This window comes from Herpailurus yagouaroundi, unplaced genomic scaffold (genome assembly GCF_014898765.1).
Source record: "Herpailurus yagouaroundi ecotype Mexico unplaced genomic scaffold, PumYag 210, whole genome shotgun sequence".
Lineage (NCBI taxonomy): Eukaryota > Metazoa > Chordata > Mammalia > Carnivora > Felidae > Herpailurus > Herpailurus yagouaroundi.
In genome coordinates this window covers 917,766-935,266 of record NW_024412441.1, presented here as the reverse complement: position 1 = coordinate 935,266, position 17,501 = coordinate 917,766, and the positions used below count along the sequence as shown (strand labels likewise).

At 35.6% G+C, this 17,501-nt stretch overlaps 1 protein-coding gene across 2 annotated transcripts in view; it reads left to right on the top strand.

The window, feature by feature from the left end:
• PAPOLG (poly(A) polymerase gamma) overlaps positions 1 to 16,014 on the top strand; it is a 31,893-nt gene extending 15,879 nt beyond the window's left edge. Inside the window, exons 9-22 of one of the 2 annotated variants that reach the window (XM_040453651.1) lie at positions 837 to 975; positions 1,685 to 1,757; positions 2,765 to 2,885; positions 3,251 to 3,335; positions 3,725 to 3,778; positions 5,331 to 5,450; positions 6,354 to 6,463; positions 8,078 to 8,199; positions 8,442 to 8,617; positions 9,002 to 9,090; positions 9,171 to 9,391; positions 9,882 to 9,947; positions 10,133 to 10,189; positions 11,990 to 16,014. In XM_040453651.1, the coding sequence (XP_040309585.1) occupies positions 837 to 975; positions 1,685 to 1,757; positions 2,765 to 2,885; positions 3,251 to 3,335; positions 3,725 to 3,778; positions 5,331 to 5,450; positions 6,354 to 6,463; positions 8,078 to 8,199; positions 8,442 to 8,617; positions 9,002 to 9,090; positions 9,171 to 9,391; positions 9,882 to 9,947; positions 10,133 to 10,189; positions 11,990 to 12,088 (1,532 nt within the window). In that variant the 3' untranslated portion in view covers positions 12,089 to 16,014. Of the gene's footprint in view, positions 1 to 836; positions 976 to 1,684; positions 1,758 to 2,764; positions 2,886 to 3,250; positions 3,336 to 3,724; positions 3,779 to 5,330; positions 5,451 to 6,353; positions 6,464 to 7,152; positions 7,237 to 8,077; positions 8,200 to 8,441; positions 8,618 to 9,001; positions 9,091 to 9,170; positions 9,392 to 9,881; positions 9,948 to 10,132; positions 10,190 to 11,989 lie in introns of those variants that run through there. The other variant, XM_040453652.1, reaches the window with a different exon arrangement.
• The last annotated feature ends 1,487 nt before the right edge of the window (positions 16,015 to 17,501 follow it).

Sequence of the window (17,501 nt, the reverse complement as noted above, 5' to 3'; positions counted from 1 at the left end):
TTAACATATCTAAAATTGAAATTTTTGTATCTTTTTCTCTTGCTTGCTTAGTGGGACATAAAATAACACTATGTTGGGGCACCTGGGTGGCTCAGTTGGTTAAGCATCTGACTCTTGATTTTGGCTCAGGTCACAGTCTCATAGTTCATGGGATCAAGCTCCACGTCGAGCTCTTCTGCACTGACAGCTCAGAGCCTGCTTGAGATTCTCTCTGTGCCCACCCCCTACTTGTGCACGTGCTCTCTCTCAAAATAAAAACATTAAAAAAAAAAAGTCCTATTATGTAATTGAGGACTTAGTAGTTTTGATCAAATATGGTAATATTTTATAGATTGCTACAAGAAACAATCATAAGAAAAATGAGTACTGTCAATGGTGTATTGTACTTTATGGAGAGGTACCCAAAGTCTGCAAAATACTAAAATTAGTCCAGCTTTACACTTGATTTTTAAATGCCGGTGAATATAACTAATGAAATGTTTATTCTTCCTACTTGTAGTCCCTCCAGATATCTTTCCTCTTTGTTTTCATTTTTTTCTCAACCATAGCTATTGAAAAGTGGGAAATTCCAATGTTTTATAGTAGAGCCTGCTTGGGCAGTCAGAACTGGGGCAGAGAACTGAGGGGTCTGTTTTTGGAGGGCAAAATAGGGGGATAGGATGCAGTGAATGGCTTACTAATAGAACCGTGGGCCTAGCATGAAGGTCTGCTTATTGATAGTAATGTTATTTCAATAACTAAGCAACAATCTTAGGAACTAAGTTATCCTATTCCTTAGAGTTGAATGTCATGGATAGTAGATCCTAACAATAGTTAACAAAACATTAATTTTCTAGGACGTGGTATTTATTCCAACATGCTGGGATTTCTTGGTGGTGTCTCCTGGGCAATGCTGGTTGCAAGAACTTGCCAATTATATCCAAATGCAGCAGCTTCTACTTTAGTTCATAAGTTCTTTTTAGTTTTTTCCAAATGGTAAGTATTTATGGGCATACTTTCACTATCTTATTAACTTCTCCCTGTATGTAAATTTGTTTGGCAATTTAAGAGTGATGCAGAGACGTTTTCTCTTGTCTTACATTCTATTTAAGTTAAAAGTTTAAAAATGTCAAATTTGAGACAATGATGAGACACCAGATGGTGCTCTCTTCTGGCATTGAGGGTTTCTATAAATGTAGGCTTTTAGCTTGAGAGTGGTCATGATAGATTTTGCTCTGCTGACTACAAGCTATGTAGAGGTTAACATATCCTATGTAAAATGGAGGTGATAATCATAACTACTGCATGGATTTATTAGGAGTATTTTCAGTTAATGTCAGCTCTTAACTGCTATTAAATTATCAGTTAAATCCATAAAAGCAAATAGAAGGAAGGGGAAAATTCAGATTTAAATTAGCTACAGCTTAATGAGCAAAACAGTATTTGTTTTGCCCTTTCAGAAGATACATTTAAAATGAGCAGCTTTTTAAAAAATAAAATAAAACAAAATAAAATAATAAAAAATAAATAAAATAAGCAGCTTTTTCATTTGTGTACTTCCTTCCCTTGCCCACTTTTTTTTTTTTTTTTAATACCAAATACCCAGCCATAATGTTTGCCATATGAAAGTTGAAACAGAGTCTAATGACTTTTATGGTTCCTGAAGTGAGGTCCTATGTCAGTTAATTTGCCTTATTCATGTTAGGGAATGGCCAAATCCTGTCCTGCTGAAGCAACCAGAAGAAAGCAATTTGAATTTGCCTGTTTGGGATCCTCGGGTATGTGACTTATTATGGAAATTTATTAAACCTTTTAGGAAAAGGACGATTCTCTAAACTGCAATCTAAAGATAATTTCTCTTGTTTCTGCTCATCTTCCTTCTGTATAGCTATAGTTCTTTCCTTCTGTCTGCTGTGTCTTTTGGTGAAGATGACCTGTATTCCAAATTCTGATCCAAATGTTATGTCATTAAAAATCACCCACACGGGGCGCCTGGGTGGCGCAGTCGGTTAAGCGTCCGACTTCAGCCAGGTCACGATCTCGCGGTCCGTGAGTTCGAGCCCCGCGTCGGGCTCTGGGCTGATGGCTCAGAGCCTGGAGCCTGTTTCCGATTCTGTGTCTCCCTCTATCTCTGCCCCTCCCCCCGTTCATGCTCTGTCTCTCTCTGTCCCCAAAATAAATAAACATTGGAAAAAAAAAAATTTAAAAAAAAAAAATCACCCACATAAGACTAGATGAGTGAGTGTATCAACCAAAATGTTGTAATCTGTTGCTAAAAACTTACAAGTAATTAATTACTAAAAGTGCTGAAGTATATAAAAGATTTACTTTGCAGTGCAATTTAAAGCAGACTTATGGTTCTAAGCTAGCATAACTCTCACCTTGCATTTTAATTTGCTTTTAGATTGAGTGCTCATTCCTCTGAGTTACCTAGGGGAAATTACCCATTGAGTAGGTGCAGAAAGAGGAGTGAGAAACCATTGGATTAATGCTTTTTGCAGCTCTGATACTGTGTTTCCTTGGTTTTAAGAGACCATCGTTTATAAGATGCACCATCCATTTAACAGCTTTTCAGGGGAAAAATAAACTTCTGCAGAGTTTCCTTTGACTATCAGACACATCTGACTTCAGAAATAAATGTAGTTGGGGAGGGAAAATGTACTTCTTAGAATTGAGGAACTGTAGTATTAAATTTATATTTCATATTCTTCAGACTTTTGGGGAAATGAAGTGAGGACAACTGAAATAGGAGAATAGATCAATTATTCTGCTTCTAATTTCACAGGTAAATCCATCAGATAGGTATCATCTCATGCCCATAATCACCCCTGCCTACCCACAGCAGAATTCTACGTATAATGTGTCCACCTCAACTCGAACAGTAATGGTAGAAGAATTTAAACAAGGTAAACTTGTTGGCCCTTTGCCCTTTATGTATTCCCACAAGTTTTTGGTTTACAACAGTTTTATTCTAAAGTTTAGTTATGCCTATTATTTCTAAAAATTCTTTCAAATATGTATTTTTTCAGTAGTTCGTTTTCTAAAATCTAATATTAAGTCCAAAATGGAGCCAGCCCAATCTGTTTGAAATTGATTTTTGTGTTATGAGAAATTCCTTTTTTTTGTTGTTGGTTTTTTTTGTTTTTTTTTTTTTGTTGTTTTTTTACTCAAGAGTTTGTTGAGGTTAGAGATTTTGGGGGTAGGTTGATACAGAAACTGATAATAAAATAGCCAGTTTTCAAAATCAGTCTCTGTCTCGTTTTTAATTTAGGTCTTGCAGTCACAGATGAAATCCTTCAAGGGAAATCAGACTGGTCCAAACTACTTGAGCCACCAAATTTTTTTCAAAAGTATAGGTATTTGAAATTTTTCATTTTGTGTGTGTGTGTTTAAGGAAGAATGTTAAATTTACAAAGTTAATATATGATGGGTGACTGTTGTCCCTTACATTTCAAGTGAGGTAGAGAATAGGTTAGCAGAAATCCTAAATGATGAGTTTGTGTATTCTAGTAGTATCTCACCCAGTATTAGTGGTGTTTTTGTTTTTAGTGAATTGATTTTTGATTATAGTGTCTAGAATTGATTTTGTGAAAATCAGAGCGTGTTCTAATTTTCATAAGCTATGTGTCTGCATTAGTTCTTATGTTCATTGGGAGGAAGAAAGAAAAAATAATGATGGAAAAGCAGACCTAACAATGTTTCTGGCTTTTTTTTTTCCATGACTGTTGCTAAAAATTCTTCACAGACATTATATAGTATTGACTGCCAGTGCATCAACAGAAGAAAACCATCTAGAGTGGTAAGTGATATTCAAGTTCTGTACTTAAATTTGTAGTGATAACATTTATATGATGCTTTAGGTTTATAAAATACTTTATCACTAAAATTGTTAAATCTTATTAGTGACTGTTATACATGACCATGGAGCATCAGTGTTTAAGAAATGCCATCAAATAAATGTTTCATAATTAGAGGTAATACAGGATAAGGATATATGTATGTTCTTTGCCTTTGCCACTTCTCAGATTTAAGCAAAATTGTGAGACACTTCAAACAATTCTGATACCTAGGCTCAAGTTTTCCATCCTTGCCATCATGTTTCCCCTTCAAAACTAAAAGGAAAAGATATTTTATATATTCTTTTAATTTAGGAGATTAGGGACATGAAAGCTTCTGTCAACAGAGAGGCATTTTTGGTCAAGGAGCAGTGCTTTCTTTCTAGTACATCTAAGTTCATGCCCTTTGCCTCCAGTGTATAGACATCCCTAACTCTATTAGGCGGAAGCTATTAGGCCACCAGAGATGGTTGTGCTTTCCTCGGGTCTGACTTCTGGGAAAGAAAAACACAATACTGTCTTACTTTTGCTTCCAAAGTTTAGTGCTTATTTTATTGATAATTAAAGAGGCACTGAAAAGAATCCTTTCACTAAAACAACATATTTCATTTGTCTAGATTGGGAATCAGGAAACTATGATCTGGGCCAAACCTAGTCTGCCACATGTTTTTATAAATAGTTTTATTGAAATACAGCCGCACTCACTCACTTATATGTTGTGTATGACTGCTTTCCTGCTATATGGCAGGGTTGAATAGTTACAACAGAAACTCTATAGCCACAAAGCCCAAAATACTTACTCTCTGACCAACACTGAGTAGTAACTCAGTGTTTCACAAATGTGCTGTTGAAGCACACACAATTACAACGTATAAGCTTTTTCAAGTGTTTGAATAATTAAAAATGTTCTTGTAGTTTTTCTAATTAATAAAATCATTGTAAATTTACATAGCTGACAGCAGTCACATGTGTTAAATGAGATAGAAAATAAAGTTGCAGATACCTGATGAAACTTTCTATATTTTAGTAGTATCTGATCTGACTTTACTGAATTCTTTTTTAAATGTAATATCTAGTACCAATTTTATGAAAATCAGCATGTTTTATTTCATTTAGTGCCAGTTTTTAGCTTTTTTTGTTCACATGATTTAAACATATCTTAGCCTTACGGTTTAGATACAAGATTTGAAAGTGAAAAAAATCAACAGTTTTTGTTCATACTGAGATCATGACTATTTTATGGTCTAAACAGGCAGGGTAGTTTAGATTAGGAATTCATTAAGTAGATCATTTCTTTTAAGGGGTGGGGGGGACACAGAAATTGACAAAGTAACTTGTCATTTACTTAAATGGTATTTTAAACAGTCCCTAATATATTAGAATTTTTTTTTTTTTTTTTTTTTTTTTTTTTTATTGAGCATGTAAAGCATCATAGCTATCATATGCCTTTTTGGGTTACTTAGGTGTAGTTTCCAAATTTCATATGGAAAAATTTTGTCCACTCTTCTATTTCAGGGTTGGATTAGTAGAATCTAAAATCCGTGTACTTGTTGGAAACTTGGAACGGAACGAATTTATTACTCTTGCCCATGTAAATCCCCAGTCATTCCCAGGAAATAAGGAACATCATAAAGAGTAAGTTAAATATTTTTTAATACTGTGTTTCTTAAATAATGTTATTTGACAACAGGCATGATTTAAGATCAGTTGTGACATTGTCATTTAACAAACATTGATGGGGGATGATGATACATTATGTATTTGAACATGAGTGGTCCTACATTAAAACTAGTATATGCTATGTTGGTAGCCCACAGACCCCAGCAGAAACTCCCATCACAAGTTTGGAGCATCTTTATGAATATATTTGATACGTTACTTTCAAAGCCATTTAATCCTCTTTATTGCAATACAGGGTAACTGATCAGTGTTTTTTGGTGTCAATTTTAAGAATTTAGCCAAACCAGGGTCGGCGGCCACCTGGGTGGCACAGCCAAGCATCCAACTCTTGATCTCAGCTCAGGTCATGATCTCACAGTTCCTGAGTTTGAGCCCCACATGGGGCTCTATGCTGATGGTGCAGAGCCTGCTTGGGATTCTGTCTCTCCTCTCTGCCCCTCCCCTGCTTGTATGTATGTACACTTTCTCTCTCAAAATAAATAAATAAATAAGCTTAAAAAAAAAATGAATTTAGCCAAACCAGGGAGACTGGGTGGCTCAGTCAGTTAAGCATCTGACTCTTGATTTCAACTCTGGTCATGATCTCCTAGTTCATGAGTTTGAGCCTTTGGGCAGAGCCTGCTTGGGATTCTCTCCCTCTCTCTCTGCGCCTCTCCTGCTCATGCTCTCTCTCTCTCTCTCTCTCTCTCTCAATAAATAAATAAATAAACTTACAGAAAAAAGAATTTAGCCAAACCATTGCAATTTGTATTTATGTTTCCATGGAGATTGAGTTTGAATTACCAAATGACACCTGTAAAATTATAATAAATAAATAAATAAATAAATAAATAGAAATTAAATTTTTTTATTTTATAGCAACAATTACGTGTCAATGTGGTTCCTTGGAATAATTTTTCGGAGAGTTGAAAATGCAGAAAGTGTTAACATAGACCTGACCTATGATATACAGTCGTTTACTGATACAGGTAAGACTTTGTCATCATGGAGCTGTGGTTCTCAAGTTTGGTTGTAACACAGTATCATCTGCCATGGATCTGGCTGGCTAGATTTGTTAATTGGTTAAATGAATGTGTACATCCACATTATGAAAACCTATGCTGCTATTTTAAAAAGGCATAGTGAAATAATTTCCAAGACATTAAGTGGGGCTAAAGTTGCAAAACAGTATGTATAGTATGCTACAATTTCTGTAAATAAATAAACACATTTGCTTGTAAGTACCTAGAATATCTTTGGAAGGATATATAGTTTTAAAAAAAGGTGGTAGAACTGGTTGCTTTTTAGGTCAAGGAACCAGGTGTGTCTAGGGGATAATGTGAGGAGACTTCTTTGAACTGCTTGAGTTTTGTACCAAGTGATGGCATTACCTATTTCAGAAAAGACTAAAGAAACTGTACAGGTTATTTTAATTTCCAGTGTGTGCAGATATGTGCACTTGATAGCCTTGATTAGGTTTCAGAATCAGAGAAAGAGTGTCTTTTACATCTAGCTCCCTAATAACAGCTCTCTGGAATATCTTAACGTATCTTTTATAAATTTGGAGTTGTATTAATCTGGAATAGTGTACATTCATACTATTAATATTTTTGGCTTGGCTTATCTGAGTTTTCTAAATTCTTCTAAACTAGCTTTCACATTTATCATGAAAATGCAGATTCCTGTACATCACGTCGGCACTACCGAATCCCACACTCTGGGAGTGGAGCCAGAGAATCTGCAAGTTGAACAAGCACTCCTGGTGATGCTTTTATAAGCAATCTGGAATGAAAACATGGATATACATTTTTCCATTCTAATTTGGGCTCATTTTTCCAAAAGCAGGAGATTGGGAAGCTCTGTTTGTTGTAGATTTATAGAATGTTCTTCTCCAGATAGAGATTCTGAGACCCCAAGCAAGGAGATAATGTACCACATTTCACAGTAGTTAACTATGCAAAAGAAGCCTCTCCTCTGTGTCTTCAGTAAGCTTATGATCTAATTTGGTATTCACAGTTAAACATACATTAAATAATTCGTGTTAATAAAACTGACTTTGTTACAAGATGTGAAAAGTGCTAGAAAGGGACTCTAGGGCTGTGTGTATTCCACCATCAGCAAGTATTCAGGGCTTTTGAGCCTCATTTCCCCACCTGTACAATAAGGATATACTTCTGGATAGTTCCTGACAGTCCCAATATTCTGTGATTAGTGTAGTAAAAGAAACATCATGGTGGATGACAACTTGTATTGCATCTTGGATCTTTAGTATAAGGATTAGCTTAGACTTGGGTGAGTAATTATGAGAAGAGACTGTCTTTTGGGAAAATAACAGAAAACAGGATTTGGAAAAAACTTTTTTCATGCATTTTAATGAGATTGGATTATTGGAAAGTCTTAGAAGTTGGACATGGGAAAACTAGTTGGTACTTAAATAGGATTGTGAAATGAAAATGTTTTAAAAATACTTGTTCTGTAAGCAGAGTGGGTATGTATGTTTGTGAGATTATGGGGACATATCAAATATATGCATTTTGGAAAAAGAAAACAGACTTCCTGGTTGAGGAAGAAGTTGCCCATTTAACATACTAACATTGTTACAGTGTACAGACAGGCAAACAATATAAACATGCTAAAGGAAGGGATGAAAATTGAAGCAACTCATGTTAAAAAAAAGCAACTTCATCACTACCTTCCCGCAGAGATTCTTCAAAAGAAGAAAAAGGTGAGTTTGTAATGTTAACTCTCCAGTATGGTTCCCCTCAGACAGATGTTCCTGGGATCAGATTGGCATTCTCACAGCTCCCAAACCTATTAAGAAAAAAAGGAAAGAAAAGTACATTTCAGTCTAGAACTAAAATCTCCCCTTCATTCATCACAAAAGATTCATTTTATGTACTTAAGAATTGAAACCAGTAATTATTCTCATTTGCTTTTTGAAATCCTAACTGCTTTTCCCTCTTTCAGCAAAGTCTTTCTGATGTCAGTCGAAGTTCAGGTGGACCTCAATCCAAAAGATCATCTCTGGATAGCAATTGTTTGGATAGTTCCAGAGACACGGATAATGGAACTCCTTTTAATTCCCCAGTGTCTGCAAACAAACCTTCCAAGCCTGACGTTCTTCCTTCAGGAGAAACGGAAAGGTCTGCACTTCAGAATTTTCCTTTCAGTCTTCAGTTTGAGGATGATGTAAACTTTTCTGTCCTTAGCTAAGTATCTTAACTGTTAAAATGCCTTAGCAGTTACTAGTCATTTTCTGACTAGAAATACTTGACAGTGCGTTGTAATCCTGTGGAACGTGGTATCGGCTCATGAATATGTAGGACTTTAAAAGTACGCAGAAATGCCCAGGTCTTTGCAGTTTTTTCTCATTTTTCACTCAGTCCTCTGCCTTTTTTCCGCTTTTCTCTTCCTCCATTGGAACATTAAAGTAGGAGTACTTGAAAGAAGTCATCCTGAATGTTAGAATATGAGTGTTTTAAATAAGTCACACAAAGTATTTAATGATAATTCAACACTTTTAATAGGAATAATACTGAGCCTGCTGCTGTAATTGCGGAAAAGCCACTGAGTGTGCCACAAGCTCAAGGACTGTCTATCCCAGTCATTGGTGCAAGTAGGTATCTGCACTTCTGTTAATAACCATTCTACTATGTATATATTTAATTGCTAGAATTTTTCTTTTTTCCTTTTCAGAAGTTGATTCTGCAGTAAAAGCCGTATCGCCCCCAGCTGTGTGCACCATTCCTACTGTAGTCGGACGAAATGTCATTCCTAGAATCCCAACACCCCACAACCCTGCCCAGGGACAGCCACATCTTAATGGAATGTCAAACATAACTAAGAATGTTGCACATAAGAGGTCCCATTCCCCATCCGTAGATGGGTCTTCTAAGAGGTTGAAAGAAATAGAAAAGGTAAAGTTACAACCTTAGTGGTAGTCCTTTTTTTTTAAGTTAAATTAGCACTAAAGAAATTCACAACTCTCCATAGCTGTCTTAGTGTTCTGTTAGGATTTGTTTAAAAAGAATATTTACCCAAACCCTAAAGGAATAATACTGATTGTTCATCGTAAATTCAGATGACTAAAACTTGATCTGAAAACTTGAGTAATTGGTCTCAATTTCTCTTTGACTTACACAGAAGTTACTATTGGTAACCAGTCATATTTATTGTGTTATAATGTTGATGTTTTCTGCCTCCAGTAGGTGGTGGTAAAACTATCATCATCTGAATTGATTTAACCGAAAAGGTCATTCAAGTTGAAGTTAAAGGTGGCAGCTCAATTTAGTCTAATTTAAGTTGCAGTAGTTTTGACAGTAGCCTTATCATTAGCCTCTCAGTTTATATAGATTGTATGGGTTTTGTAGGTGATAATAGCAATTCATCTTAGTATTTATATTCCAGTTTATTCGACTTGAATCAACATTTAAGGAATCACGTGCTCCTGAAGACAGAAAAAGAAAAGCAATGGTAAATACGTTAACAGTGTGCTTCAAAATACTACTTTCAAAGAGCCATAGATCAGGAAAAGGACTGTATATTTGAAAATGGATCATAGTAGATAGGTCTGTGAAGTTTGGGTTATGTTTTATTTTGTGTAGACATAAGCATACATAGGAAGGAAAGTTTTCATTTGAATATAATTCTATTTTTAGGATGCCATTGGAGGAGAATGTATGCCTATTCCAACTATTGATACATCACGCAAAAAGGTAAAGTCTTACTCGTAGATAATCTACAGGTACAAAAAGCTTAAGAGCCATGCACTGGGTGAAAGAAAAGGGTAATAAGATTTTGTCCCTGTCCTCAAAGATGAGCAGTATAGTTTGGAGTTGGGGTAGAAACGCAAGCAAGGTCTGGTCTTAAATGTATGTACTTCCAAAGTCAGGAAAAGAGGAAGTTATTTAAGCTTAGCTATTTATTCACATTACGTTCAACCTTTGTTCCTTTTTCAAGCACAGTAATTTCTTACCAACGCTTGATAGATCTTTTGATGTATACCATTGCTTACTGTCAAAACTTAGGCTTGACTTATTAATATTTTGGAAGAACCTAATGTAATGGAATACATAGTACCTTTAAAACATGAGCTAAAGAACCCCTAAATCTTAATTTCAAAATTTATTTTTCAAAGAATTGCCATTGAAACTAATAATACAGTATTATTAAGCATGGAAGGCTAATAAGTAGGTGCTGAAAACTCAGCCTTGTGTAGATCAGAGAAGTCCTTTTCTGAGCATTTACAGTCAACAAAATGGCTTATTTTACCCCCGTCAAAGAGTAAAGTACTTATCACAATCAACCAGGCTCCTCACAATGTAATAGCCATTTAATTTTATTTGTTAAAGTTTATTTATTTTGGGAGAGTGCAAGTGGGGGAGGGACAGAGAGAGGGAGAGAGAGAATCCCAATGCAGGGCTCCATCTTCCAGACCGTGAGATCATGACCTGAGCCGAAGTCAAGAATCAGATGCTTAACCGACTGAGCCACCCAGGCACCCCTTTACTGGCTTTTGAAGCAAATAGTATCATACTTTCTATTAGCTGTAGAATTCATAAAGTTCCTTTTAACATAAAGAGTACATTACAAAAAATATGAGTATGTGATAATGGAAGAAAAAAATCTGATATGGTTATTAAGGTACAAGACCATGAAATGACAGGCTGGGTCTAGGTTGAAAATATTTCAAGTATAGAGGGTAAGGATATAAACCAAACAAATGTGGCAAATGTTTAATAATGTCTGAGTGTTAATTGTGGCATTAAAAAGTCTTCATTGTCGTATTCTCTACTTTTTTTGTATGTCTGAAATTTTTCATGTTTTTTGAATGGCTGTGGGTATGTAGGTTTGGCCAAGTTAGTGACATGAGAGAATTAACTCTCGCGTACTGTTTCCATCACACAACTATCTGTAAGAGGTCTCTTTCTCAATTTCTCAGGATTTACCTTCATGATATAATCCTCTTTAGTATCCTCAGAAGCCTTCATGTAGATGTACCTGAGTTTCACTGTCACTGAAGTTAACATTACCTGGTCTGACTACAAAGTCCATTTTCCTGAAAACTCATCTCACAAGTTGGATTTACAGTGTTGTTCTCCACGAATATATGACAGACCCTGTTTTCTTCTGTAGCACACTCATTTTTCACCCACCACCACCACTTTCCTGCTTAGTGACCCTGCTTTTCGTACTTCTCTTTACCATTGCCTGACTTTGTGCATTTCTCAATCCAGAAGTGGCGAGTGATTTAACAAAGCCCTTTTTCCTGTACATACACTCCTCCCACTTGCACCCTTGCCCTGTGCCTCTGCTTTTCACCTCTGACTGCATAAAAAAAAGTCCCCAAACCAAGGAAATGACTATGAACATTGGAAGAAAGTATTCAACACATATGTGAGTGTTTAAGAGCTTAAGGAATTTGAAGGAAAACTCAGTTTTGTGACTGATTTACTAGTTGAGGCTTTATAATATATGTTTGCTTTTCCTTCTTTATTTCTATTCCTTTCTAATAGAGACTACCCAGTAAAGAACTACCAGATTCATCATCTCCGGTTCCAGCAAATAACATTCGAGTCATCAAAAATTCCATTCGACTGACCCTTAATCGGTAAAAGCAGTGCCTCCTTACTTAAGTGAATATGCAATCATTTAGTGGCATAGAGCAGCCACTCTTTTTAAAATAGAAGTGGCTGTCACACATATAATAAGGTGAAAGTTACAGTCATCGGACTAACAAGCTTGAAGTGGTTTTGAACTCTCACACTCTGACCTGCAGATGCCGTAGCATTCTCTCATTGATTTGCTACGTACACTTCTGTGAGGATCATCTGCTATCAGATTGTCATCTACAATGTTATGGCTTTGCGTTGGAGGTTTTACTGCCTTAACTTTCGATGCTTGTTTCTCTGTTGTGGGAACCAGTTCTCGGCTCTTTGGACATGGATAAAACGAGTCCAGAACTTTTTTCTTTTTTTTTTTTAAGTCTTATGTTATAATCATTGTATAGAACTGAAAAAGTTGAAAACAAAAAAATTGTAATTTTCCAAATGTTAACACATTTACTTTAGCCTTGAAGCCACTTTGTGAAACCTGAGATAAGTGAATGTGAGGTATCTTTTCTGCTTTCCTCATTTGTGTAGATGTACTTATTGTCTATTCTGTTGATTTAAATTATTTTTTTCCAGAATGGCACATGGAATATTTAAATTTTTATTTTTTTGTGCCTTTCTGTCCAAATGTTGCATAGTTACCAGGGAGGATTAGTCCAGTGATTACATAAGAGTTGGGCACCATAAATTCTCTATATTTTGCCTCCCATGGAGGCCTTCGAAATGCATCTTTATTAAGAATCAAAATGTAACCAAGATACTGAAAGTCAGTATATGAATGGTGAAATTGTTACATATCCTAGCTCATGCCATTCTTGTTAGTTGACTGGTGTTTTTTACCGAGGAGCAACTCATTCCAACATCAACAATGAGATACCTTTAAATATGGCAGACTTGTATTCTTGAGGTGTAAAATTAACTCGGCATGATAATTCTTGACCATTACTTACCCCACAACTTCAAATAGTTTCTTCATGGACTAGGCATGCAGAAATAAGCAGTGGATTTTACTGAAACCTAAGGCATTTTTTGGACGACATTGTTACCAACCATTAATTGGCTCAGGACCTTTGTAATTTTTATTTAACGATATGAGTTGTCTTTTTTTACACTGCTTTTTTCAATGCATTTCTTAATATTTTTTAAGTTTCATGAACGCATGCTCAGTTTATTAAAATCCATAACCATGTAATTCTTGTAATATGTTGATTCAGTGTTTTGTAAATGAAGTCGTATGTATTTTCAGAGTATTTTTGTATGTACTGTAAGATACCATCTTTTCAAAGAGAAAACTTTAAAACCTTTACTGTCTCTCTTTAATTTTTTTAAATATGGATTATGCTTGAATTACTCTTAAAATGAAAATGTATAGATTGCACAGCCAGGAATGCTGGTATTTATTACTTTCTTCAGCTTTCACTCAGCAATTTAGTAGGTTCTGGTAGGAAAAACACAAATGGTACATTTGAATGGAGCAGGGAAAATACTTGGTTGTATATTTTATAGGACTCATGGGACCCGTTTAGCCCGTGGAATAATAGTCCATTTTCTCTCACAAGCCCCTTACCACAGAGTTGAAATGCTTGGAATCCTGATAGCAGTATCCTTCTCCCACTCCTGTTCCGTGATCCCTCGGTTGCTGAAATGGAAATTCTAGTATTTAATCTCTTACAAGGGACAACTTAGAAGAGCAAGGAAAAAATAGTTGTTGTTCTGTTACTCTCTTTTTACATAGTAAAAGGCAAAAGTGAAATCCTGTAACCAAGTTGTAGCTCACTTGGAAAGCTCTTCTTTTAGCCAACCCTTTTCTTTATTCAAATATTTTTAAATTTGTCCTATAAAAACTCTTTGAGCAGAAGTAAAAGACTATGAAAGGACTAAATAATTAAAAAATTCTTCAGTTAGGAAAATTTGATTAAATTTTCTGTATGTGCTATGTTTGCATTTCTGTGTTTAATATCTAGCTATTTTCCCCTTCTTTTATCAGTATTCAAGTCTCTGAGAATTCTCATGTTTGCCTTCCTATATAAACATTCTTTAGAATGACTAGTAGAGTTTTTCTTCAATAAGAAAGCAACAGGCCTAACCCTTATACCACAGTATAGTCATTACTTGTCTGTTCAGCATGGGGTTGAGACACAGCCAAATTGGTTGAATGTTAGACACCTCAAAGATCACATTCTTCAACCTGTTTGATAACTTGGGAGTTGAAGAGATACTTTTGAGATGGTGGGTTTGGTCAGAAATGAAGTGTTTTCTATCCTAAACAGTAGATAGAATGTTCAGTACATTTTGTGAGCATAGTAGGAAAGCTCCATTGTACTGGTTCCAAGTAAGTAAAAGGGGAAGGTTTGTATTGGGATTGTATGTTATGTTCAGAGGCACTAAATAAATGGGTCTTCAAGTTTGAAACTTACCCAGAAATATATTTTGTAAAGTTAATAACCTCCGGTATGTAGACACATGTTCATTTTCCCAAGGGTATGAAGTCTTAATCTCAGTGTTCAGGACTGGCTCTGAAGAATAGTATGTATCAAAGGAAAATACTTGTCTGCTAGCTTAAATCACAGGGACTTAATTCATTTGAGAGAGTACATGGCTTAAAACCTTATAAAATTGGGGCAAAATGAATTTTAAAAGACTATTGGTGCTTACAATAACTGTCTTAAAGCGACAAGTAACCTTATTAAAATGCTTACTTTACTACAGTAGCAATAAAGTACAGATGAACAGTGTGGAAATGGGCTAAACTTATTTTGTGTTCCTCAGCTTTGAAATAGGAATTCCTAACTCGGGGATCATGGGCCTTTGGGAATTCTTTGCAAATGTATATAAGAAATTTGTTTATATGCGTTTTTGTTTTGTTCTTTTCTGGCGGGGGCGGGGGAATTCATAAATTTGGTCAGCTTCTCAAAGTGGTTCATGATCCTTAAAAAAAAAAGGGGTGATGGGGCATTCTTAGGAACCACAGCTTTGCAACATTGAATTATCCCAGACTTTTTGAGGTTTTTTCCCATAAGCTTTCTCTGTTGTAGATTTCTGAAAAAATGTAGTATGGCTCTTAACTAGTAAAGTGGGCTGTTGGAGGATTCTGGAATACCAAATTTCTCCGAATTTCTTTATATATTTCAGATGAACCAGTGTTTAGATGAATCAGTATTTAGAAGAATGCTTACTATTGAATTTATAAATGTCCTCATGTTTACATTCATTAACAGGGTCAAACTTTAATAACTTTCAACCTAAGACTGATCAGAGCAGAATAGCTCAGAATGATCTTTAGAAATAGTAAACAATAGAACTAATCAGTGAGGATCCTAATCCTTTGGTTTCAGCAGCATTAACGTTCTCTCTTGTTCCTTCAGATTTGTGGTTCAGAGCAGAACAGTCTGAACAGAAAGATAAAGAGAGAACTTTAGTTTTAAAAAAATAACGTGTTCTTAAATAACCCATCAAATCTTCCAAAGCTTAGAATTTAGGTCATAATGATAGTGGTAAACAGTGCAGACAATGGAAGAAAACAGGTCTCAATAATGGTAACTATTTCCTTTGGGTTTTTTTAAAGAATTGTACAAGGTAAGATCCTCACCAGATTCCCTATTTTTTCTGAATTTTACTGATACCATTTTATATCTGTAGTTGAACATAAGATTATCATCGGGTTTGCTACAATTTTTAAGCCATTGCTGCATTTCAGCAGAGTCACATAATTACCTTATAAAGAACTTAAGATATCTTTGAGGTAAATGGTGCTACATCATTCCACAGTATTATGTAAAATGAATGCAGCTGCCGTTCCTTTCTAGATAGCTGTTTGTGTAGTTCATACTAATATTTCCTGCCTTTTATTTGGATTGTCTTATTTCTTAGTTGTACACACAAGCCTCACTTGTCTGGAATAAGTAATCAAATAAACTTGCTTTGCTAAATAGGTGTTGATGATTGATATTATTTGGGAGCAAGTCAAAATATCTTAGTTATTTTTCAAACCAACAGCCAATTTGGGTCATTTATCACCAAGACTCTTTCTAGCAGATAATCGTATCCAGTATCTGCTTAATATGAAAGCAAAGCTCATACTCAGTTTGTCTCACAAACGTTAATTAAACATCAGCAAGCAGTAGCACATGGTGGCATCTGCCTCAAGAACTGGGGGCAAAATCTGTCACTTGTGGTCAATAGAAGGTGACCAGAATTCTCTACTAATGGCTGGACAGAGGTGCATTTCACAATCAGGCCTTGGGTACTGTTTACAGAAGTACAAGTTACAGAGTTGATTACATTCTTGTTACTTTAACAGTAACTTGTTTTCAGCCAAGCCACATATCTTGAATACTAGTACTGAATTCACAAATAACCTGTGTCTACATCATTAAGATTATTAGCTAGCCATTCATGGCACCAATGGAAATACATTTGACATTAAGCTAATTAGCAAAGCCTCCTGTATTTATTGATCTATGGGTGACAACAGTAGGGCTTCTAAACAGTTACTTGGGATTTCTAATGTCTTGCTGATTGGACTGCCAGCTGACCGTCCCTGGAGTGAATTTATGGAACAACTTGCTGCTCCTAGGATATAACTTTTAACACGATTATCACACTATGCTGAAATGTTCTCAAGAAAATTGGCAGGTACTGTATGGATCCCAGTGCCTTAAGGTATTAAGGCAAAATAGAATTGAATTTATTGCTGTTAAAGCACATATTCTAAAACCTATCTTTCAAACCACATGATCTAGCCAAACTTTTACTTCTTGGTCCCCAAAATGACATACTTCTAAACCCTTCCTTACCAGTGTCCAGTTGCTGGCCTTTCAGGCCTAATGGCTGCATAAAGCCTTCTGATAACAGAATGGCCAGCGTGAATCACCCTACCTTCCTAACATACACCTTTTAACATTTCAATTATTCTAACTTGTGAAATGTTCAGTTGTTTCTCCTAAAGAGGTTGTAGGTTTGAGAGTAGTAACCTTTAGCCAAGAATCTATATGTAGTGGGTGCCCAGAAGATGCTGAAGAGGAGTCCTGTTTGGTTGGCTGGTTTTTTGATTTGTGTTTTGTTTCTTATTTGATTAAGATTATCTAGGAGACCTGATGAAGGATCTCAATCACAGAGGCAAACAAAAGCCAGTGAAAATCCTTGTTTTACAAACCTTTTAAACCGTTAACGCTAAGAAGTACATTTTATATTGCAAGCTAGCACGTGTACATACACCAATGTGTCTGTATATATATATAATTTATATGCAAATTATGTATGTACACATACATAATTAATTCTCACCCCCCCCCCCCCCAAAATGCTTTCCTTGGTATGATACAGGTTATTTTTAAGTGCTAGTGTTGAAGTTCTCTCTCCAAAAGCTGGAGGGTGGGCTGGGATAAACTGAAGAAGAACAAGCATGCCTTACTAC